The 25,460-nt window shown below is 39.6% G+C and overlaps 1 protein-coding gene across 1 annotated transcript; it reads left to right on the top strand.

The window, feature by feature from the left end:
- Positions 1 to 2,968: 2,968 nt before the first annotated feature.
- Positions 2,969 to 25,143, top strand: cers2a (ceramide synthase 2a). Its single transcript, XM_084080920.1, has 11 exons — positions 2,969 to 3,484; positions 11,990 to 12,163; positions 15,441 to 15,555; positions 16,094 to 16,212; positions 18,676 to 18,733; positions 19,391 to 19,441; positions 19,603 to 19,695; positions 20,750 to 20,878; positions 21,985 to 22,091; positions 22,358 to 22,511; positions 23,056 to 25,143. The coding sequence occupies exons 2-11, from the start codon at positions 11,991 to 11,993 to the stop codon at positions 23,194 to 23,196; spliced, it is 1,140 nt and encodes a 379-aa protein (XP_083937046.1). The 5' UTR covers positions 2,969 to 3,484; position 11,990; the 3' UTR covers positions 23,197 to 25,143.
- Positions 25,144 to 25,460: the final 317 nt, after the last annotated feature.

The raw sequence follows: 25,460 nt of genomic DNA, 5'->3' as shown, positions 1-25,460 counted from the left end.
AACAACAATAGAAACTATGTTCATGTTATCATTTTGTTTTATATTCAAATGTTTACTTGTTATATTAGTCTTTTATGGTAGTATCTATTCGATTTCTGTCTGTCTATTATACAGACAGGCAGACAAATAAATAGGCACAGACAGACAGACAGACAGACAGACAGACAGACAGACAGACAGACAGACAGACAGACAGACAGACAGACAGACAGACAGACAGACAGACAAATAAATAGGCACAGACAGACAGACAAATAAATAGGCACAGACAGACAGACAGACAAATAAATAAATAGGCACAGACAGACAGACAGACAGACAGACAGACAGACAGACAGACAGACAGACAGACAGACAGACAGACAGACAGACAGACAGACAGACAGACAAATAAATAGGCACAGACAGACAAATGAATAGGCACAGACAGACAGACAGACAGACAGACAGACAGACAGACAGACAGACAGACAGACAGACAGACAGACAAATAATTAGGCACAGACAGCCAAATAAATAGGCACAGACAGCCAAATAAATAGGCACAGACAAATAGACAAATAAATAGGCACAGACAAACAGACAAATAAATAGGCATAGACAGACAGACAGACAGACAGACAGACAGACAGACAGACAGACAGACAGACAGGTACTACGTAGGTAGATAGATGTTATATTAAATAGGTAGGTATGTATGTAGGTCCATAGGTAGATATATGTTATATTAAATAGGTAGGTATGTATGTAGGTCCATAGGTAGATATATGTTATATTAAATAGGCAGGTATGTATGTATGTATGTATGTATGTATGTAGGTCCATAGGTAGATAGATGTTATATTAAAAAGGTATGTATGTACGTATGTATGTATGTATGTATGTATGTATGTGTGTGTGTGTGTGTGTGTGTGTGTGTGTGTGTGTGTGTGTGTGTGTGTGTGTGTGTGTGTGTGTGTGTGTGTGTGTGTGTGTGTGTGTGTGTGTGTGTGTGTGTGTGTGTGTGTGTGTGTGTGTGTGTGTGTGTGTGTGTGTGTGTGTGTGTGTGTGTGTGTGTGTGTATGTATGTATGTATGTATGTATGTAGGTCCATAGGTAGATAGATGTTATATTAAAAAGGTATGTATGTATGTATGTATGTATGTATGTATGTATGTATGTATGTATGTATGTATGTATGTATGTATGTATGTATGTATGTATGTATGTATGTATGTATGTATGTATGTATGTATGTATGTATGTATGTATGTATGTATGTATGTAGGTCCATAGGTAGATAGATGTTATATTAAAAAGGTATGTATGTATGTATGTATGTATGTATGTATGTATGTATGTATGTATGTATGTATGTATGTATGTATGTATGTATGTATGTATGTATGTATGTATGTATGTATGTATGTATGTATGTATGTATGTATGTATGTATGTATGTATGTATGTATGTATGTATGTAGGTCCATAGGTAGATAGATGTTATATTAAAAAGGTATGTATGTATGTATGTATGTATGTATGTATGTATGTATGTATGTATGTATGTATGTATGTATGTATGTATGTATGTATGTATGTATGTATGTATGTATGTATGTATGTATGTATGTATGTATGTATGTATGTATGTATGTATGTATGTATGTAGGTCCATAGGTAGATAGATGTTATATTAAATAGGTAGGTATGTATGTATGTATGTATGTATGTATGTATGTATGTATGTATGTATGTATGTATGTATGTATGTATGTATGTATGTATGTATGTATGTATGTATGTATGTATGTATGTATGTATGTAGGTCCATAGGTAGATAGATGTTATATTAAATAGGTAGGTATGTATGTATGTATGTAGGTCCATAGGTAGATAGATGCTATATTAAATAGGTAGGTAGGCTACGTAGGTCCATAGGTAGATAGATGTTATATTAAATAGGTATGTATGTATGTAGGTCCATAGGTAGATAGATGTTATATTAAATAGGTAGGTATGTATGTAGGTCCATAGGTAGATAGATGTTATATTAAATAGGTAGGTAGGCTACGTAGGTCCATAGGTAGATAGATGTTATATTAAATAGGTATGTATGTATGTATGTAGGTCCATAGGTAGATAGATGTTATATTAAATAGGTAGGTATGTATGTAGGTCCATAGGTAGATAGATGTTATATTAAATGCTACCACTAACGGTGTGTGCCTCCGGGTTGTATGGATATTAGATTGTATCATTTATGATTCAACCACTACCGGGGGGGGGTGTGTGTGTGTGTGTGTGTGTGTGTGTGTGTGTGTGTGTGTGTGTGTGTGTGTTTAGGGTTTGGTCAGATGCGTCAGGTCCAAACACGCCACCGCGTTCCTTTTGAGAGCGTCGACGTCACTTTAAATAGCTGTCCTCCGCCCCCCCTGGCTGGCTGCAGTGTTGCCATGTCCGCTTATTATAAGCGAGTTTGGGCTTGTTTGTCTGTAAAGTTGCTTATAAATATTGGTTAGTTGCAGTACATGCAGGTTGCAGTTTTGTTTGGGCTTGTTTCTAAAGTGTAAGCGTCTTATTTTGGGCTTGTTCCCTAACCAATGTTCTCAAACATTTCCATGGCAAGGACCCCCAAATGACTATGTATTTGTCTGCAGACCCCCATCTGAAAATATTTTATGCCAGGGAGTGGGACCCCCAATCAAGATTTGTGTTGTTAAAATGTATCCAAAATATTCATTTTTTTCTTTTTTAAATAGCCGACCTACAAGCTCACAACTTGTAGTTGTACGAGCTACAAGCGTGTGAGCTTGTAGATCGCTTGTAGTATAGATCGTTGTGAGCTTGTAGATTGGCTATTATAAAAATAGCTGATGCATAATATAGGTTTAAAGTGCTCATGTGGCCTAAACCCTAAATTGCTTCTTTTGGGCTTGTCTTCGTAGACCTGCTTATTACTCCAACTAAACCTGGCAACACTGCCTGGCTGTCTGCTCCCCTACTAGCTACAATTATTAAATACACACCAGAACCATTGAGCAAACCTCGGCTAAACCGCAACGCTATCAGGCCTGCTATTGAACACAACTTTGGTTCAAAGAAAAAGTATTTTTTTTGCGTTTGTCATTTGGCTATAATCGGCGAGCCTTGGATCACCTCAGCAGTGGAGGAAGTGGAGAAAGTGCGACAGGAGTTTTTATTTTTTTTATTTATAAAAAAAATACTAAATGAAAAATGCAGCAAACCCGGGATTAGAGAAGTCGACAATAGCCGTAATTAAAGAGAGGAGGACGGATTTGCATCTGATCTGATCTGATCGGAACATCATCAACAGGTCAACAGAAACGGGGGGTTTTCCCATTTTCATGGCGAGATCCGCATGAAATTTCACGCGGTGGTTCCGAAGACCGGGAGAGATTGAGGAAATCAGCGGCAGCGATCATCACGCAACGTCGGTGCAGGAGAGACAACATCCTATACCTGCATAAACCACCACATAGAGGTAATGAAGTTCAACCGTTAGTGAGTGACCGTTAACCGTTAGCACACCTATATAGTCTATATGGAGCACACCGCAGCACTGCAGGTCCGTTTTGATGTCCTGTGTGTCTGCAAATTGTGCAAAAGCTTTCCTCGAGGGTTAAAAACTATATGATAGAACCGTGCACACGGTAACTGGAAGACTCGCCCCAAAACACATTCGCCCCCCAGTGGTTCTTGTACAGTATTCTTGTATTTGTTTTAGGAGGTTACGGTTAGGAATACGTTTAAGGTTCGGCATAGTTTTAATGAGGTTAAGTTTAGGAATAAGGTTAGGTCTAGGCATAGTTTTACTGAGGTTAGGTTTTACATTTTTTTTGCTGAGGTTACGCTTAAGAATAAGGTTAGGTTTTGCCATCGTTTTACTGAGGTTAAGTCTAGGAATAAGGTTAGGTAACCCAACTATGCCTAAACCTAGTTGGGTTACCTAACTATGCCTAAACCTAACTTAGGTTTAGGCATAGTTTTACTGATGGCTACCGTTCCGTGGTTGCCGAATCTGACCCGGGGCGAGATTGTTTTGGGGCGAGTGTTCTTGTATTCGAACCCTGCACACACAGTGCAATACACTGCTATTTTTAGACTCAATGATGATTATACTCATCCTAGTCTACAGGGGTTTACATTTTAAGTTTGTATATGATTTTATGTATAATATAGGCTATTATATACACATAGTTGCACACTTATGGCTGCACGGATGAGCTTGTTGAAAGACTAAACGTGACTCCTCGTATCAAAGTTTACACAGCACTATCACCGTCGTTTTCATCTTGGGTGGTATTTGTTTAGGAACGGGGCGATAAAGCGAAGGTCGTGTACATTGTTTAATAGGCCTTAAATAACCACACACGACCACAAGAGTCAGTCGGCTCAAACAAAACAAGGAACAGTTGTTCAAGAAGGGAAAAAAATGGAAAGAAAGAAAATGGGCCCTTTGTAGTTTGTAGCTGCCGCTACACCCTTTCTGAAAGCTCCAAAAAAAGTTGACTGAAGTCGTCCGGATGGCGGATGTGAGTAACATGCTTCTCTGTTTGATCTGACGCGCTGTTGGAACAAACCAACATTTCTCACTATACCAGCAGAAAACATAACACGTTGGTTTCTTTTGTTTCAAAAAGGGAACTTGCTGTTGGCGAGAATTCCCTCCCTAACATCATGCAACATGAAACGGCTGGGACAATTCCGCTATGTCCGGGTGTTGCACAGAAATCGGTGACTTGTTTAATTATGTGACCAGAGGTGTCGCTGTTTAGCGACGACAGGCAATGCATGTCACATGAAGTGATTTTGTTTGGCGTTTGAGTTTTTGTTTGGCGTTAGTTGGTTAACGTTAGGCCACCGAATGGCTTATTAATAAAAACAATGATATATATTTTTTTGACAATGCACTTTACAATGCATGCACAATTAAATTAAAAGAGCATCGGGACAACACTAAAAACTCAAGACTAATTTTCATTGTGATCTATGAAACGTAAACATTTTCCTCTACATTAAACCGATTAAAGTATCACAACAAATGTACAAATTATGAACTCGTTTTCCTAAACACCTTGTTTGAATGAATCCTCACTTTCCACAGCGAAATTTCAAAACGGCGACCTCTGGGGTCACAATTTGATAGGTCACCAATTTCAGTGGTACAGGGGGAGCCACCCAATTGAGCCATGGTTGCATACTGAACCACTCCCTGGGAGAGTTAACGCTACGTCAACAGCGCAACTGTCTTGTCTGATCCAAGTTAGTTCTAAACTCTATCCTCAGAGCATTCTGACCTGTTCCCTTTCCTTTTAGATCTGTAGTCAATCAGCTTTTCAGAGTGTTGTAACATTTTCCATTGGGTGGATTGCTCAGTCTCTTGGCCATGTAAATCACTTTGGAATAGAGCATTAGTTACACACTAGTACAGTATTTGTGCCTTTTATTTTTTAGTCACCACATAACTACTAACCCTGGCAGAAGAAAAAGCAATTAACAACTGTAACAGAAATTATACTGTTGGATTCATTTTCAAATTATGAACTACTTTATATACTTTGTTGACTCGAGTCCCCCAAGGGTCTATTCTAGACCCCCAGATTTTTTTCCCGCTACATGAAATCTATTTCAGATATTAAAAAGACAATCTACAAGCTCAGTGTTGTGAGCTTGTAGATCTGCTATTTTTGCCTAATGTTCAACCCCAGAATAGGGGTTATGACTTCATGGGCTTAATTTGCCATTTTCCACACTTAAATGAAAAATCACAAACTTTTTATACTCAATGCAGAATATTTGTTTTCCAGTTTGTCATCAGTGGGACACAGAGCTAAGACAACTCTTGGTTCAGTTTCCCAATTGAATACAATGACCCCCAGTTTGTTCCTTTGTCAGTCGAATCATGATCATCATGAACACCTACTGAGAGCCCATTCTCCTCGCCTTTTGCACACATGCTAAACTAGGTCTGTTTAGCATTCAAAAGCCTTGTTAATGTGATACCTTCTTGTAGGTTCGGGGGGTGGCTCTCTGGGGGGGGGGGGGTTCTAGGTTCTATCCCCTTCATTAAAAGGTCCAACCTAGAATATAGATATTCTGTTTGAAGGTTTGGGCCTTATTTTGAATTTGAGTTACAGCTGATTATCCTTTTTTAGGCTCATTTGCTATGTGCAATGTATAGCTATTCACTTGATTGCCTGATTGTACATGCCAAAATTAAAATTAAATTAAGAAAAGAAGCTTTGGGCCTTTTTAAAGATGACATTTAAAAACTACTTTACACCTGCATGCCATGCACAGATGAACTGTAAGCCAAGGTCAACACACTGGATCGCCATGGAGGGAGAGGGCATTTGCCAGTTTCTGAACTAGTTTTATCCCCACACACTGTCGGGAGCACATGCGGCTATGACAGACAATCTGTTCTGGACATCAGAATGCCGTTCGCTCAACCATCAGCACCGTTTACATTGACATGCCTGATGTTGTATTTGCTAAGCTGCTACCTCATCGGATTCTGCACATGAGACTATAGGCACAAAGGTCTATGACATAGACTCTATGTCCTATATCTGTTACTGTTCTGTTGCTGTACCTCATGTATCTGCTACTATTTTAACCTCAAGTATATATCTGTTACTATATATGCTCCTATTTTGACTGCCTCATAATTACCGTTTTTTGAATATCAGACCTGCTTGTATATGTATATATTTCCCTCTACTCATCATTATATCAGGAATATTTGTTTGTTTAACTTGTTCCTTCTATCTCTATTCTTCTTCCCTTTTCTCGACAACAACAAATTATGTGAGCTTGTATGAAAAAATGATTCCCCCCACTTTTTTACACCTATAAACCTGTGATAAAGCTGAAGCAGATGAAATTTAAGTTGAAATATTGATTTAAAAAGAAAGTGGCTCGCGAGTCGCACCCAACTGTAAACATCAGTGTCTTTACTGTAATGTTTTACTAAGGACTTGTTACAAGCCTCAGAAACTTTGGAACCATTAATACTTTTGTCAATAGGAGGACATTCATTTTCGGCCATTAAAAAAATCTAGGCATTGGTAGTCTGGGAGGGTTAGCGTCGGAGCTTGGACAGCAGGGGCGCGGCCACTGCGTTGTGATTCAAATCAACAGCCAATGAAGAAAAGGGGGCGGGATCCACATGCAGTGGGTGTTGCATCTAAATAGGATCGACGGGAAGCAATTTCCCCTTGAGAAATTTCGGCCGCCATTGTTGTGTACTGCTGTTTGCCTCTCGTCGGACTTTTTAGACGAGTTGCACAGCTCTCAGACCGGTAAGAGGCGTGTCCGCTCAGATTCAGAGCGTAAGGTACATCCCGCCCACAAATACCAGGGCTCTGGCCCAGAAGTTCCTCGCCAGAGCTGGCGAAAACTTCTGGGAACTCAGATTAACTCACTGAGTGCCAGAATTTTTTTTTTTTTTTTAAACGTTTGGCAATTCTGGCACTCAATTTTACTACCTATGAGTATGTAAAAGAACAAAAACGAATAAACAAAAAATATTTAAAAATTATGTTGTCTCAGTGCCAGAGTTTTTTCACAGAAAACAAAAAGTGCTTAGGAAGCGAGATACAGCCTTTTTCATTTCTAAGTTAAACAAGGAGTGGATGGAGCTGCACATCTTCAGATGATGATATCTTGGGTTCTGAACATGTTTTTCAAAAAAAAAAAAAAAAAAAAAAATTTGTTTACTTATGCTAATTTTTCAAAAACACGTGAAACACGTTAATGGCACCCAGCGCCATAGCGCTAAAAACACGTGAAACACGCTAATGGCACTCAGTGAGTTAAGGCATTGGAAAAAGATGGGAGCATTATTTTTTTTTAACCGAACAGAATCCCTTTTCTTTTCTGGTTCTTAATTCTTTACCTAATACTTGACTCTTCTCCATCCTACTGTACGTGAGCATTCACGTGGCACAGGAATATTCATGTTTGTGGTTGTATTTTATTCTGACCCTTGATCTTCTTAATATTGGTTGATTGCGATGTTGGCAATCTTGGAATTTGGACCTAATTCTGATGTGACACTCTTTCTACGTTACTTGGTATAAGACCAGGGGTTTATATGTTAATATAACTTAAAACCCCTAAAATACTGCTTTTTTCCCCTCTACACCAAATTTCTTTGCCGAAGATAGCCGATCTGCAAGCTCACGACGCATTGTGAGCTTGTAGATCTGCAATTTTCTGCGAATGTTCCCCCCAGAATAGGCAAGGGTTCTTCAACTGATTCAATCTAGATTAGCGCAGAATGCTGATATAACAAACCAGTGTGTCAGTGCGGCCACTGAAAATCCCTGATTGATGACATTTAGGCCTATTTTCATTTTCATCCCTGCACCAGTGTTTCAGGGCGAGTTCTTGTACTTATTGCAACACTCTTCCTGAGGAGTGAAAATGTACAGGCGGAGAACATTTGTTATTTTGAAATTGTAGTAAGCTTGTGATTGGGCAAAGTCCACAAACAGTCTTTGTTAATGAATCTGTCTAAAGTCAGGAGACCTTGTTTTCAGCCACACCGTTTACTGTTTGTTTACTAGCCAATTATTTGAGCTCTAAATGTCCTTTTAATTGCATAAATCAGGGGTTTTCATCTGATTGTGAACCAGGGACCACCACCCTGACTAAGAATCAATCAGGGGACCACTGTTGTGTTGGGTGGAGATATGGGCTAAGATTAGTGTTTTTGGAAACGCTTGCTATGCATCCCATGTTTATAATGCATTATAAACAGCTTATAACACTGTATGATTATAGTTATAAGAACTAAAATATGCATTACCCTTTATAAGACTGTTTCTCAACCAATTGTCCATGGACACATGTTCTTAAATAATGACTGAAATATTATGCTAGTGAGCAGATGTGTGTCACACACACACACACACACACACACACACACACACACACACACACACACACACACACACACACACACACACACACACACACACACACACACACACACACACACACACCAGGTCATTGAGTGAACTGTTTCTCAACTAGTGGTCTCATGTCATTTTCTGGCTCGAACCTTGCCCTGTACATATTATTCAGGTATGAAAATACTACTGTCACAGAGATGCGTAGTTACAAAAGGTAAAATACATTTTGCTTTGGGAATTCTGCCTGACAACTCATCCAGAACTTAACTTTCATACATGTGCCTCTTGACTGAATCTGAGGACATGGCAATGAGCTGATCCTATTTTATAGCTGAGCTTGAAGTACTTGGAATAAGCGTGAGCCTCCTCAAAGGACCACTGATAATGATGATAATGTCTTTAATTCCTCTGTCCTCAAATACTAAGTTTTTCCAAAATAAATTAAATAAGTAATAATAATAATGAATGCATGATCAGGGACCACATGCAATACCTCCACGGACCACCAGTGGTCCACGGACCACCAGTGGTCCACGGACCACCAGTTGAAAACCCCTGGCATAAATGGATCTATAGTTAACACATACAGTATGTATGTATTTTTTTGTTAATTAAATATACTGTAGGTATTAAATGCTCCTATCAAAAGTAAGAGCATGTAGGCACAGTGCCATCCAAAAGTGAAAGAAGAGACACTATATTAATTCATGTGTTGGGTTACTTATTAACTATATACTGTCGTTATGTGTTGCTATTTATGTGCAGAGGCTCACCTCGCATACCCCTGCTGGCCTGGGTTCAAATCCCGCCAGAGCCTATTTCTCCTCATGAAGCCTTCCTTTCACTGGCTCCCACGTAGTTTCTTATTGTCTGTCTCAAAAATGGAACAAATACAATGGTTTATTGACCTCCAGTTAGTTTTAAAACAAAACTCCAAGTCACACACACTTCTATTGTTCGTTGTCTTTAAATTTGACATTCTTTTTTAAAGATGCTGTGTAAATATATTTTCCCTACTAAATTATCAACTTGAGTCGCACACAGATGTCACTCTGTCACGGTGTTATTCTGCCCCCTTGTCCCGCGATTGCAGGGACAAAGCTGCCATCGTAACCTGAGAATCACACTCCTGTCTCTTACAAAAGCCAGCAGTATAATGCAGTGTATCAATGACTTGAGTGTATCCCATTGTGGACTTGCCAGAGGTGATGTCATTCCTGCGTCCTGGACCTTTCACAGTGGCTTCTGTTCCTGTAAGGAGCTCCCTGCTGTGTCTGTGGTCCTATAAGATAAGATAAGATAGAATCAACAGCAGTTTACTCCTACAATCCCCAACTGTCTGTGCTTCTTTTAGGATTGGTCCTGAACCATTGTTTCCCAAACAATGGGTTGGGACCCATTTTCACAAGATGAAAAAAATTATAATAATTCAAACATTTTTCAAAAGAATGTCATACATTTCAACAAAATCAAAGGAATTCCATACGTGTTGTGAGCTCGTAGACCAGCTAAGCTTTTTTCACTAGTTTGGGTCCCGGGAGACATAAAATTTCCCTTTTGGGTCTCGAGCTAAAAAGTTTGGGAACCACTGGTCTAACTAGTACAATCCCCGTTCAGAATGCATTGCCATTCGGAGCAGGGCCGTTCTTGAGAGCTGCTCATCTGCTCATCTATTGTAGGTTAACTATTCTTAGATGCCTATTTTAGATGTTCTTTAATGGTATTCATTGATGTTTTCTTTCTTGTCTGTATGAGAGCTGCTGTAACACCTTATATTCCCCTCGGGGATGAATAAAGTACCTACCTACCATCTGATCAACCTTAAAACTTGGCGGACAGCTCATCAGTTCGACCTCACACTAGTGCACCGTACACTAACCATGTATGAAGTCGACTGGATGAATGGTTCTCGAGATAGCCTATTCAAAGGACAAGACAGACATGCATTCAGAAGTTCCTGGTATTTCTATATACAGTAGATGAAGTGTTACAGTTTGAAGTCTCAAAACCTGGAAGTGATTTAGCAATGTGTCCTTCACCAGATTTCCCCATAGTGTTTTCGATTTATTTTTTGGGCTTTTCTGACGTAATGATTGTACACAGTAGAGAGAGACAGAAAACAGTAGAGAGAGACGGGGAGTGACATGCAGTAAAGGTCGCCGGACTCAGGAATCGAACCTGCGACTCGCTGTCAGACATTACAAAGTAGAAATTTAAATTAGTAAAAGGTGTCTTGTAAGATTACTTTGTTGAATGAAATGTTCTTATTTTCTTAATTTATCCAAAACCCACTGCAAAAATTCCATTGTAAATCTGCCTAGTAATTCATGGCGGTAATTTGGGGGTTATAAAAAGACCTCCTCACTAGAACACAGTGTAAGTGTCGCACCTTTCTGGTTTGACTTATACTGACTATGAACTCGATCAGCAACATACACTTATTTGTTTTCGATACACTTATTTTTTTTAGCTCTTGCTCATTTGATTTTCCTATTTGTCTCATCTGTTTAAGAAAGTAGTTAGCTGATATATTGCACTTTTACCTTAGGTATACTCTTAGTTGCTTGTTTTAGAAGAGAATGCACTTAAGACTTCTGGTGATTAGTTAGTAGTTTTGTTCCCTACCTATATTGAATGCACTTATTGTAAGTCGCTTTGGATAAAAGCTAAATGACTAATGTAATGTAAGCAATTCATACTTAAGAAGTACAAAGGTGAAAGCCACAATGCCCAGACATGCAGGAGCTGATATTAATGTGATTGATAGAAGACAATTGGACTCAACCGTGGGTCTGTGTTATCTCATATGCAAACATTCTTAATATCTGTACTATACCTTTGCTTGAAACAGACAGAGGAGTGTAACATAGTACAGGAATGGACTCATTATGTGAGGTCATGTTGTGTAATAGAATACCCCCGGTAACTGACTGTGTGACTTGTTACAGTTTTTTCTAGTTTTGGATTGCAAAAATGATTACTCCAGTCAGTAGCAGAGATCCATGATAATGCACTTTTGAAACTGTCATTGTGACGTCATTTCCTACTGTGTTTTTTATTTTTAGGATGTTGTCAAGTCTCAGTGAGTTGGTCTGGCAGGACTGGATATGGTTTCCTCCTGGGCTGGGCTGGGCCGATCTGAAGGACCATGATGGTAAGGTGTTTCCTAAAACGGGAGACCTGTGGGCCACCATCCCCATCGCTCTGTGTTTCCTGGTCATCAGACAGATATTTGAGAGGTCAGTCAATTAGTATTGTATTATAAACAACACTGTAAAATCCTCATTCCTCAGTGTAAATTTTACTTGGAGAGTGTTAAAGGATAAAGCTCTTAATTGGATCCATTTGGTTACATTTATGCCCATTGAAGATTCATTTTACTGTGTGAAACCAAATATTAAACTTAAAATCAAATGGGATATTAACCTTTTCATAAACTGAAATGAAAGACAAAAATGGAATTGAGGGTGGAAAAAAAACTAATTTAAAACCAAGATTATATTTCCATGTAACAAAACTAACCATAATAAATCCGATTGTGGATTCATATGTCCTGATTGGGTTGAGGGGTGTTTTTGGAGACAGAGAACCACCCTTATCTGGCCACTAGAAATGCATTTCACCCCAACACACAAGGTTTTGTAACTGCTTGTCTTCCTCGTTGTCTTCACGTTAAGTGAAGAATGGTGAAATATTAACCTTTGTATCTACTGCAGCTGTAACATGAGCTACTGTGTTTCCTGTATGGTGAAACATACAGGTTAGGTGGATAATTCATCAATTACAAGAGGTCTTTATTTATCCATACAATCTTTATTTAAACTTCAGGATCACATTGAGGGTGAGCCCCTCACTTTCACTGCAGCCAAGTTACAACTGCAAAAACACAACATCATTTTGGTCCCACTCCCATATGAATAGGGCTTTAGTAATCTCACTGTCATTTGCTTATTGGTGCACTTATGCTGCTGACTGCTTTGCATGTTTTCTGTACCCAGAAACCAAAATCGTTCCGATAACTTTTCAATAAACTAGTCCTCACCGTTATACCTCGTTCAGGTTGGTTAGCAAGACCATCTATATAGTACTCAAAAGTCTACTAGTTCAATTCCTGGTGTCAACCGTCAAAACGACAATGTCCTTAAACCAGGTAACTTTGTACAAGTATGCCATCCTGTTCAAAACATGGGTATAGGAAACTAGCTAACATCAGGCTGACATAGGAACAGTTCTATGGGCCACTTCTCAACAACTGAACCCAAAGAAGATACTGGAGCACACGATTCACACAACCCTTTTTTGATAAGGTGCAAACAACTAACCTTCAACACACACTGCATCATCTTCAGAGTCCAACAGTAATGGCACAGATTGGAATGGCTTCATGCCTTCCTCCATCTCTCACTGGTTGATAGGGGTGGGCGGGCACCAATCAATCACCTACTATCTTAACGGCACTTATTCAGAATGGGAGGTAATATGAAACGGCAAACATCACATAGCAAAAAAAATCTAATTGTAACAATCAACATCTTGAAGTGCATCACACATTACTTTTATTGGGACATTAAACAGATAACAGGAAAGGCTTAATTCTTCATTAAGCCCATGTGGTTCAAATGTTCACTGCACACACACACACACACACACACACACACACACACACACACACACACACACACACACACACACACACACACACACACACACACACACACACACACACACACACACACACACACACACACACACACACACACACACACACACACAAAACGCCTCTCTTATCAATAATTTATTTACGATGTCTCCTCTGGGAGGGAGAAATTCTTTCAATGCCACAACCTGAGCAATGAAGGGGAGCCATGTTTTGCTTGAGGAAAGTGTCTTGCTATTGCACAATCCATGTGCAATAGAATGTGAAATAGTAGCCTGGTGTTCACAAGTGCGTTTTGAGAGGACATTTGGTTTGGCCTACATAGACCATCACACATGGACATTTCAGAATGTAGAGAACATGGTACTGCAGTTTATGAATAAGTTAACTATTTTCAACCTGGTGTCCCTAACCCTATTAGATATTTTATTCTAGGGGGCACGGTGGCACAGTCGGTAGCGCTGTCGCCTCACAGCTAGAAGGTCCTGGGTTCGATTCGGGACGCTGTGGGCGCTGGGGGGCGTGTTCTCTCCTCCGCGTCATCTATGCCCAAGGGCCTTTCTGTGTGGAGTTTGCATGTTCTCCCTGTGTCTCCTAGGGTAGGTACCCTCACAAAAACATGCAGTAATCCTGGTCACTATACTGCCTCCCCCTGGTCAGCCAGGGCGCCTGATGGAGGGGAAAAGAACTGGTTGAAATAACGTGTTCCTTCCACGCACTACGTCTAACCAGGGAACCTCCCCCCTGTCGGGTGAAAAGAAGCGGCCTGCTTGCTCCTCATGCATTGAAGGAGGAATGAGCTTCAGCTTGGGCCCTCCCTAGGCTGGCAGAGGGAGAGTAGCGCCCAGGATTACAATTGGCACTGGGTGAAAAAATATGGGTTACAAAATCGTGGGATAAATATGTAAGAAGAAAAAAAAAAAGATATGTTATTCTGTCTGTGTTAAAGCAGCACTATGTAACTTTCCTCTTCTGCCCCGGATTTCAACCTGGTTTCTTGCGCGAGTGCTGAAACTTTTGACATTGACCTAATAGAGCCAGCCTGCTTGCTCAGGGGATAAATTGAATCTTGACCATCAGGTCAAAATTTGTGTCAGATCCTGTGTCTAGGTGAGACATGACCTTTGACACAATCTAAATGTCTCAATAGAAGAGCAGGGAGACAAAATACAGCCACCCCAATTGTAGAAGTTATATTGTATTAACATACGGTACTCTATCATACAGATTGGACAAAATTACATTTTATTCTTTAAATAAAAGTTAAATAGGGAGGCTTTAAGTTTGTTTTGATTATGTATTAATACCTGCTGATTTACATGCAGTGATGTTTTATTTGTCTAAAAACCTAAATTGTAGGCTGTATGCTTAATATTAAAAATGAATGTTAAAAAAAGGAATTTAGAAATGGAATATTTCAGAATAGTGTGAAATAATCTTATTAACTTCATTACTGAATATCATTATTAGATATTTGAGGACTTTGAGAAGTAAAAGGCTTTATAGAGTTGACACAATGTGCATAAATTATGCTAGAAAAAAGTATAATAACATAAACCTATTCCTTCACATGATTGCGAGTTGAGACCTTTGTCTACAAATATATCCATTTCAAATTAATGTTGTATTGACATTGGCTCTGTCTTTGTGAATGCCCTTGCCCCCCCCCCCCCCCCCCCCCCCCCACACACACACACACACACACACACACACACACACACACACACACACACACACACACACACACACACACACACACACACACACACACACACACACACACACACACACACACACACACACACACACACACACACACACACACCAGTAAACAGTGCTGTCCTCGTTTCTCCATCCAGGGTGGTTGCTCTTCCACTTGCTAAACTACTTGGGGTGAAGGACAACCAGCGTGTCAGATTAATCCCAAATCCCACACTGGAGTCTTTTTTTAACTCATCGAAACATCCCTCACAGGTAAACGTTTAGTCTTCACAACGTCATGACACCGCTTGAAATAAAAGAACCGTAAGACGTCTTCGGTTGTAACGCCTCACAACTATTATGAGTTCATTGATGTTGGTAATAAAGCCTTGACAAGGCTGTCACGTCTTTATACAGTACTCTTAATGCAATCCATCACTTACAAAAGTTTGTAACTGCTGACAAAACATCAGCAAGCTATTGATATACAGCTGAAAACACCTTTGAATATAAATATAAGTGACAACATATTGCTCGCTTTTGCTGAAGCAGGGTTGTTTATTTGTTTGGTATTCAGTGTTTGTATAGTGGGTCTTATGCTGGGTTTTGATCAATGTTAACGTAATTTTTTTTTCTAATTGTAAACATTTGAACCTTTTGCTCCTTTTTATTTCACTGCAAATCTTTTTTTCTTTAACTTTGCTAACATACAGTCTACACAAACTGCAGTTCACTGCCTAATTTCAGAATGAAATAAAGGTTGAATATAAAAGTGTATATTGTCTCTCTGCTGGTGGTTTGTCATTGTTAGAGCTGTTTGGAGAGTCTAAGCAAGCAGACAGGCTGGTCAGTACGACAGGTCCAGAGATGGTTCAGGAGACGGAGAAACCTGGACCGACCAAACAAACTCAAGAAGTTCCGTGAAGCCAGGTAGCCACACGTTCCCCATAGATAGTCATGTTCACCGCTGCTGTGTCTCACACACACAAACTTCCTTGCTCCCTCTCTCCCTTCCTCTGAAAAATGTTGCTCATGGCTAGTGGAACAATCCCTGTCCATTCATTTCACACTGCCACTTGAAGCAAATCACACATTTCGTCACATTTCTGGTGTTACTTTTATGTTCACAGCTTCTGATCGTTTTTTCCAACATAACAAAAAACACAAGGACATTTTAAAAGGTACATCATTGTTTTTTACATGTGATCCTACGATAGATCCTCCCACTGGAGGTCGAGGAGGACTTTTTGGGTGAGGAGTCCTGTCCTCTAACTCTTGAACTCTCTACATGTTGACCATGTTTTCCCTATCTCTCAGGCTATTAAACAGATTGTTAAAAAGCATTGGCACATTCTATCAAGTGATCCGGTTGTGGGAAAGGCTTTCTCCCCTCTGCCTATTTTTGCTAATAAAAGGGCCAAGAATCTGAGCGAGAGGTTGAATTTTATATGACCTCAACATTGTTTTGATTCTTTACCCTCAGGTAATCTTCCTTGTAGCAATTTTGTGATGCTATGCTCAAGGGTGATTCCTTTCTAAACCCTCATACGGGCAAAAAGATAAAGTGAGGGGGGATCACATGTAAAACCAAATATGTGGTGTATCTTTTAAAATGTCCTTGTGGCTTTTGTTATGTCATAAAAACCAAAGGAGAACTAAAACATCAGAAAGTAACATCAGAAATCATGATGAAAAATCCCTGGTACTGAGGCACATTAATGCCACAGGATATGAGGTTTGTAGGTTGAGATTCCAGGGTATTGAAATGGTGAATTCTTTGACAAGAGGAGCTGATAGAGACCATTTGCTCTTGCAGAGAGAAGCATACTAGATTCACACTTTGAAGACTGAATTTCCGAAAGGACTAAATGAAAAACTTGTATTAAATTGCTTTTTGTTGTAAATTACTAGATTGTGCTCTTGTGCGTTTGAGGATTTTTTGATTTCCAAATGTTTATATTCAGATTTTTAAAACAATATATTCTATTGGATATTTCTCAATGGTTATATTCAGTTTTGTATTGTTATTGTTGTATTTTCGAACTGATCTTGTATTGTGGTGTTGCAGTTTTGCATAATTAATTCCTGCAAACAGCTAGGCCTATTGTATATGGCATATCCGCCTAGGCTGGGTAAACGCATCCGTTTGCATTTCCTATTGGTAAACAGCCGAGTCTCGCATGTACAATGAACTGTTGAGATCACACACAGTAGTCCTAAAAATATAGATTTTTGATTTCTCACAATTATGGCTGGATGGACTTATTTCCAGCATAATTGTCTTTTTAGGACACAACTACTATTCAATCTCAAAGGGAGATTAAGAATTCCTTGTGCTGTAATCATCCTTGTGTGATTATGTTGCACATTTTAATAACATTATTAGTGTTGTATAATACTTTGTTCAGACAGCAGGCAAATCCGATTTGTTTTTCACATCTGATCTTTAGGACGGACTGTTATTTGCAAGTGATCAGATCGGATTTGTGTATTTCAGACATCTTCGACCTATCAGCATTGGTTGCTGTGGCAATGACCTAATGGCATAGGTAATGCTTAGCTTGCTCTATCACAGTGGTTCTCAAACGTTTAAATTCCACGGACCTTACAGGTCCATTTATTCCGCGTGTACACTCTCAGAAGTTACATACTTGTAAGGGTCCATTTGGTTCCATGTACACTCTCAGAGTTACAGACTTGTAACGGTCCATTTGGATCCCCGGTCCAAGGAGACCTGGGGGTCGCTGGACCCCACTTTGAGAACCACTGTTATATCGCATGGCGGTGTCGCTCGCAGGAAATGGCAGATCTGAAAGCTCACAAAACATCGCATCACGACGCGTTGTAAGCTATTTTCAGTGAGCAACACCATTATATAATGGTATAAGTATAAATCAGGCTTGAGTGTCTGGACAGTGTCTTTTAGAAATCAGATTTGAATCGCATTTCAAACCACTTAAGTAAAAATCTTATTTCCTCTGCCAGTCTGAACATAGTCTTATCTATTAAGTGTTAGAATGTGTGTCAGAGACAGCTGGCACAGAAGGCTCCCGGTTGAAAGGCATGTTTATTACACACTTGTAATTTAGTGATGCCTTAAAATGATCCATTTAAGTTCTGGCATACAGTGCAAACACAAGTCCGTAATATATCCATTTATGAGGTGTGTGATGAGGTTGTCTTTCTTATTTCACACATCATTATCTTTATTAGAAGTATGCTTTATGTCATGTGTCTTGGTTTTAACTACAGGTGTCTCTTTGATGTTAACTCCGTTCTAGAGTTTATTTCCCAGGAGTGTCATGCTGAACAACATTATTTTTTTTATTGTGTGTTAATTTGATGTCTAGGCTATGTGAAATTATTTTGTTAATGTGGGGATTTCTCTTACAGTTGGAGATTTACATTTTACCTTGTTGCTTTCTTTGCTGGCCTGGCAGTACTTATTGATGTGAGTATTTGACTCTACTTTATTATTACTCAGTCAAAAATGTCATATTCAATTGGTAACTTCTTAACCATCACCGGGGAAAAAAAGAGCATAGACTCCCAACAAACTACAAAATGTTTAACCATGTTCGCGTTACCCGCATTGTCAGCTTGTAGATCTATTACTATTATACTATTGGTGCGATGCATTGAAAACTTGAAGATCTTACATTTTTGCTATTCCACGACAAAGTATGTAGGATTTAAAGCTGTGGTCAGGTAGGATAACTGCTGGTTAACAAGAGGTATTTCAGGAAACTCAAATGGAAACACCTTGCCTTCCAAAATGTGCTCTCTGTTATAGCTTAACAGTAAAAGTTTGGCGCTCAGACGGGTTACCTGGGTAGAACATTGAAGTTATGGATTGTAGCTTTAAGTGGCTAAAATTATATTTAGAAAGAATTGATGGAATGGAATGACTCATAAGTAAACAGTGTCCTTATTGTTTACTGGGTCAATGGGTCTCTAAAATGGAGTAATCACTTTAGCCAACTGACAAGAATTGTGTTCTGGCTTGGTGTCTGTTTTGTTTATACAGTAAGTTTTATTTATTTATTTTCGTGGTGTTTAACAATGTAAATGAGTGTTGGTGCTGATTGCTGATTTATCCACCCTGCAGAAACCATGGTTCCATGATATGAAGATGATGTGGGAAGACTTTCCTAAAATGGTACACCCACGTTCTGTGAAATCCATGCAAAGCTTTGTATTTTTGTGTTTTATATTATTGTGTTTATTCTTTCAAATGAATTGACTGTCAACGAATGAAACAATATTTGCAACTTTTTTTTAAGATCTTTTTCATTTACAGTGTTTTTGTTTCTCTCCCAGCCGCTGATTACTTCCCAGTACTGGTATTACATGCTTGAGCTGGGATTCTACATGTCACTGGTGTTCAGTGTGGCGACCGATATAAAACGCAAAGTAAGTAAAACCCAGCTGTCTTCGGAATTTGATCGGTCCATTTCACAGACTGTTACAAGAACAACACAATCCCGCTGAGAGAGAGAGAGAGAGAGAGAGAGAGAAAGAGAGAGAGAGATGCGAGTGGCTTCATTTGGGTCAGTGAGTGCACAGAATAATGAGGGGCCTCGTGTTTGCTGTGTGCTTGAGGTTTGGACATAATGGTATCACATGAAGCCACAGTGAGTCCATGCAAGGTGCTGAGTGCAGCTGTTAGCCACAAGGTTGTCATTGAGAATAACATCCATGTTCCAGCTCCGTGTCTTGTCTCCCACTTTGTCAGTTCAAACTGAATGAGGATGAAACCCACTAATGGTGAGGAAAAGCAATCATATCCACTGTTCATATGTACTGTGGCCTTCCTGTCTGTCTTGGAAGCAGAAGTTGTCTCTGTCCTGTGTAAGTTAATGTGTGACTGGGCCTCAGCGGATAGTTTCACACTCGGGAGACTGATTGACTGTTTCCTCCGCCAGCCTGAACCCTGTCTGTACATTTCCTGGCTAGAACTCCAGCAGGCCTTGTTTTATTATAACTCAACCTGACAAGACAGCAATTTGTATGACCTAGAACAAGGATTTTGCATGCTCTGTAGGAGAGTCATGGTGTTGTAATCTGAACATTTTGGGCAGGTTGGTTGGGGAGTGTTGTCCCTTCTACTTGGATTGGGTTCTTTTTATAGCAATGAGGCTGCAGAATGTGGTCCATGCAGATTTACTCCCTTTACTGCCAGAATGGAAAAGCCCAGCGATGACAACAATGTGCTGAAATGACAAAACAGAAGAAAATATACATGATAAATATGATGAATATGCAGTAGAAAAACACAAGAACGTTTATAATGCAAGCCTGAAGCATTCATTGAGTTAATCATTTGTAAAGCTTGGATCAATGAGAATGCACAAAGCCTGTCGATTAGTCACCAATTTGGTCTACTGGATCAATGAGTGACTATTTTGGTTACCGAATCTTAGATTGATTTTATCTCTGTATGTCTTTCTCTCTCTCTCTCTTTCAGGATTTCAAGGAACAGATAGTTCACCATGTAGCCACCATTCTCCTCATCAGCTTCTCCTGGTTGGTGAACTACATCCGGGCAGGGACTTTAATCATGCTGGTGCACGATGCATCAGACTATCTGATGGAGGTACTACTACACCCTGCACTCCAGACAGTGCTTTGTCTTCATTACAGCCAGACAGTGTGAACACATTCTAACTTCCTTCTTTTTCTTGTTTTGCTTCAGTCATTTTATTGTTTATCTGAAAGCAGTTGAGGGCTCCAAAATCATCATGTATGCGACTATCTTATAATAGTGTGAGTAGAAATGTCACATGCAAGTGCATGGGATTCCTGTTCTCCAAAATCGAGGACACACACAACTCATTTTGTTGCCCCACACCTTATGCATAACAACCAATAATTGCCATTTTCTCTCACCTAGCTTACTGCCCAGCCGCAGTCAACTCAAAAAGTATTTTGCACCTTTTTTAAAAACGTGCCACTTAATTTCCTTTAGATCACACCGGTGTGATTTTCAAATGACAAGTTTGCATTGACCGTCTCACTATCAGTGAATCTCTAATCTGCTGCGTAAGGTAAACTGCGATTGTTCGCTTTGAGCATCTCTCTCTCCACCTCTGTCTTTCAGTACGAAATAGGCTACAATATTGTAGATGACAACAGCTTTTAAAACTCTGCCCCCTGTACAGTGCTTCAACAAATCAACCAGTAATGTTACCACAAACAGATGAAACCGAAACACAACGGGTGATTGAGGATAGTCTACTCTACAGGGACAACAACTAGACAATTAATTACACAGTACATACTGTAAGATGTTTTTGGTGCAGCCATATGTTGGAGCTGAGCTGAGGGGCTGCGTGCCCCTGGTTACAGGCTTTCATAGGCAGAACAGAAAGAACATTGCGAGTGAGTGCAGGTTACACGTGTAAATGCAGTTATATGATATAAGACATGCAATATTTATGAGTCAACATATTAGGTTATTTTATGTCGACATTCTTAAATTATATAATAGAATCGCTGTCAATTAATGCAAATTGGGATACGCAAATTAAGATTCATCCGAGGTCATTGATTTACCAGGCTGTACAAAAAAAGCACTTTGTGACAGTTGTCTTGGAAAAAATAAGTATTATTAAATTGTGACATTTCACATGGTACACTGTCTGCCCTCTAGTGGAAAATAAATGAAAATGTTTTAATGATCACCTCTGCTTCTCACTCTAGTCTGCCAAGATGTTTAACTATGCAGGCTGGAGGAAAACCTGCAACTTGATCTTCACCTTGTTTGCAGTTGTGTTCATCATCACACGCCTTGTGATCCTCCCATTCTGGTGAGTTCATATCCAAGTTACCTGTTCAGTAAAACGGAAATGACTGGATTATCATCTGGCCTAGTCGAATTAGTTGGAACAGTGATGCCCTTTGGTCTGCATGGAAGACTAAACACTGTGCACACACAGTAACAGTGAGCGCCATCACAGAGTCATTGTGTCTGAAGCGCGTCCCCTTGTGTCCTTTTGTCAATGGTTCTTTTTGACTGTGAGCGTTGGGGTCTGACTGACTGGAGTCTCTGTTCTTGTTTTTGTCACCGGTCCAGGATCATCCACACGACGTGGGTTTATCCCCTGACCCTGTACCCTGCCTTCTTTGGTTTTTACTTCTTCAACGGCCTGCTGGTTGTGCTGCTGTTTCTGCACATGTTCTGGGCTGTCCTGATCCTGCGCATGGTCATCAAGTTCCTTCCAGGCAACGTATGAAAACACCCCTTTAACCCAGTCTGAACTGTAAACCTCCTCTGAACATCGTCCACTACCTCGCTCTTATCAAGTCCACTTGATAAGGGTTCAGAAACTTGCACCCACTTAGAATTGCACAAATTAACAAAGTCACTAGATTTGTTCATTTGGTTTTCAGGGGTCCATTGTGGTTCATGAACTTTGTTGGTATTAATTAGCGATATGACTTAACCCCTTAAGCTCTAATTCTATATTGTGCAAAGAATAGTAAAAATAGCTGATTTACAATGCATCACATTGCAAGGCATTGCAAGCTTGTAGATCGCCTATTTTCGCTCTAAAAACAATAGAGAATTTTTGCCTAGATCGTCATGGCCAAAATAGGGATGCCAGGTTGAAAGTGGTTAATGGAGGCAGCATGTCTTGCTTTTATTATAGCTTATTGTTAATATGTTTGTTCTTTATTATAGCACTTAAACAAGCTGTGCAGATAAATAGTTATTACTTTGCCAAACTTGCAAACCGTCATGTTGTACACTGCTCTGTTTCATGTCGACAGGATATTGTTGAAGACGAGCGGAGTGATAAAGACGAGACGGAGTCTGAAGATGAAGATGAGGATAAGACAGAAACCTCCAAAAATGGCCACGTGCAGAACGGCCACACGCTGCTCAACAATAACCATAGAAAGGTGGAGTGACACTCCCCTGGGGAGAGAGGTGTCAGGAATGAAAACAGGCCCTCACACGTGGCCTGAAGGTGGCCAAAGGTTCTAGGCTGACCTGTGTAAAGAGGAGGCAGCCCACACGCACGTGCGCGCGCGTACACACTCACACTTTTAATATGAATGATTCTTAATAGTAACAAACCTAATGCACCCCTCCCTTTGAAGCTTGTCCTCCAATGGGGAGGACTTCTCTACCCCGTAGGTCACATAAATTTTAATGAGGGGGAGGGGCTGGGAGACTGTTATGAAGCCATGCACAGGCTATAACTGTGTATAAATATATGTATTTATGACCTTCCCAGTGCCTTAGCAGCCATGACTTCCCCTCCCATGTTCTGATTCTCTCCTCCGTGGCATTTCTTATCGGTCTCTAGTGTGACTAATACGCCTTCCTGTCGCTTTTTGTTCTCGGTTATCGAAAGCGCAGTTCATAAAACAATGTCATCCTTTGCATCATGTTTTGCATGGGCGTTGCTCTTCCTGTAAAATAGGTTTAATACTTCTCTAAGTATTGCTGTCCTTAAACTTGACTGATGACACAGATTCTTCTTCCAGTGCACTGCCTCCCTACACAGAAAAATCCTCAGTGTTAATTTGACTCAAAATGGACCTGTAACTTTGAGACTGTATAAATGGAACAAAATGGACCCGTAACTCTGAGACTGTACAAATTTACATTTGTACACTCTCAGGGTTTAATTAACACTCATGATTTTACAGTGTGCCAGAGTAATGACAAACCGAGATGCTAGTTTGCCAATGAACCACACTGAGGTCAGTGATGTTGTGACTTTAACACTCACACTGCCATGAATGAATGATAAGGTACTATCTGTCTATGGACCACGGGTTGGTGTAGGGAGAAGTGATGTACTGTATACACTAATACACACTGTAGCTGTAATAATAATTCATAAACCCTTACGAACATTCACATCCAGTTAGTTTTGGCAGATAGATAGTAGATCAGTCATTAGGCTTGTTGAGTAAGCCAGTGTTAAGGTATATTAAGATGTAAAGGTATAAAAGATGTTAATTACATTGTTTTAACAGTTTAAGAGAGAGAGATAGTCACAGTGCTGTTTTTGCATTGTGTGTTAAATTTGCTTTGTAGATGTTTTGTCTTTAAATACGATGCTTTTTGGAAGTAGAAAGCACAGCTTGAAATCATTTTAAATGTTTGTTTTCTTATGATTACAGTCTTTTATTTGTCAGATTTATTTTCCTTTATTTTGTTTAACTTGCTTTAAATCCAGTCAACAATATAGACAGATTTTGGGAGGAAATGTATCATCTCAGCCCAAACTGATTTACTATTTTGATTTGAAATGATGGACTGGAATACAGTAGTCATTATCATTTGTAATCAGTGTTGTTTGCCCATCCATCCAAAGATGCACTTTAAGAGTTTCTTCTATGGATCAGCAGTGGCTGGCTGAATATAAAGTAGCCAAGCTTAATAATAATAAGAGGAATGTGTGTTTCAGGTCCAAACCAGAGTTCTATTTCTGCCTAGAAAGGTTTGGATTATGATTTGAGTTTACAATTTTGTTCATTTATTTTCTCCTTTTATTGAAAAGTACAAATTATTTGTATGTCTCCTTTGGTTAATTGTGCTTATAATGTTGAATGACATCTTAAGCAAAGAGTAAAATGGAACACCAAAGTAAGTTTTTACATTTCATTGTTTGCAAGTGCCTGGAGCTTTGTGTGAAGCTTCCATATGTATACACACACACAAAAGATTTGTATTTCTTTTGCTATGTCGTGTGTCTCTGTGCTGTTTCACTTTACATCAGCGATTCTCAACCTGTGGGCACTGGGCCGTGAGGACATTGCAAGTGGGCCCTCTAAATGGCAAAACACTAAGATTTGAATGAGAATATAACAATATATTAAAAAAAGAAGTTTTAAATGTCATGGTATTTTTTTGTTTTCATTGTGATACTGCTAAATAGGAACTTAGAGCACACATTGATCCAAACCCCAACACAATCGATTGATTGCTCTTTAAAATAAACATGCTCTGAAAATGCATGCGGCCCACCCATCTGACCACTTTTGAGATTTCCAAGTGGGCCCTGATCTAGAAAAGGTTGAGAACCACTGCTTAACATATCCAAAGATGTCGGATACTAACTGGTTCATGGACTGTAATGCCAGAGCTTTCTAGTTGACTTCCTGTGCCTCGCCACGTTCAGACCAATCGCCATGAGTCCCATGACCCAACGTGTGTT

The sequence above is a fragment of the Gymnoscopelus microlampas genome (assembly GCF_963454915.1).
Source record: "Gymnoscopelus microlampas genome assembly, chromosome: 15".
Taxonomy (NCBI): Eukaryota; Metazoa; Chordata; class Actinopteri; order Myctophiformes; family Myctophidae; genus Gymnoscopelus; species Gymnoscopelus microlampas.
The sequence above is the reverse complement of the archived record's forward strand: the minus strand, read 5'-3'. Positions and strand labels throughout refer to the sequence as shown.

Bases quoted from the DNA above. Each gene is read 5' to 3' on its own strand.
- cers2a (XM_084080920.1), top strand. From the start codon at position 11,991: ATGTTGTCAAGTCTCAGTGAGTTGGTCTGGCAGGACTGGATATGGTTT. The intron at 19,442-19,602 runs GTACACCCACGT...TTTCTCTCCCAG, and splicing joins GGGAAGACTTTCCTAAAATG to CCGCTGATTACTTCCCAGTA. The intron at 22,512-23,055 runs GTATGAAAACAC...TCATGTCGACAG, and splicing joins TCAAGTTCCTTCCAGGCAAC to GATATTGTTGAAGACGAGCG.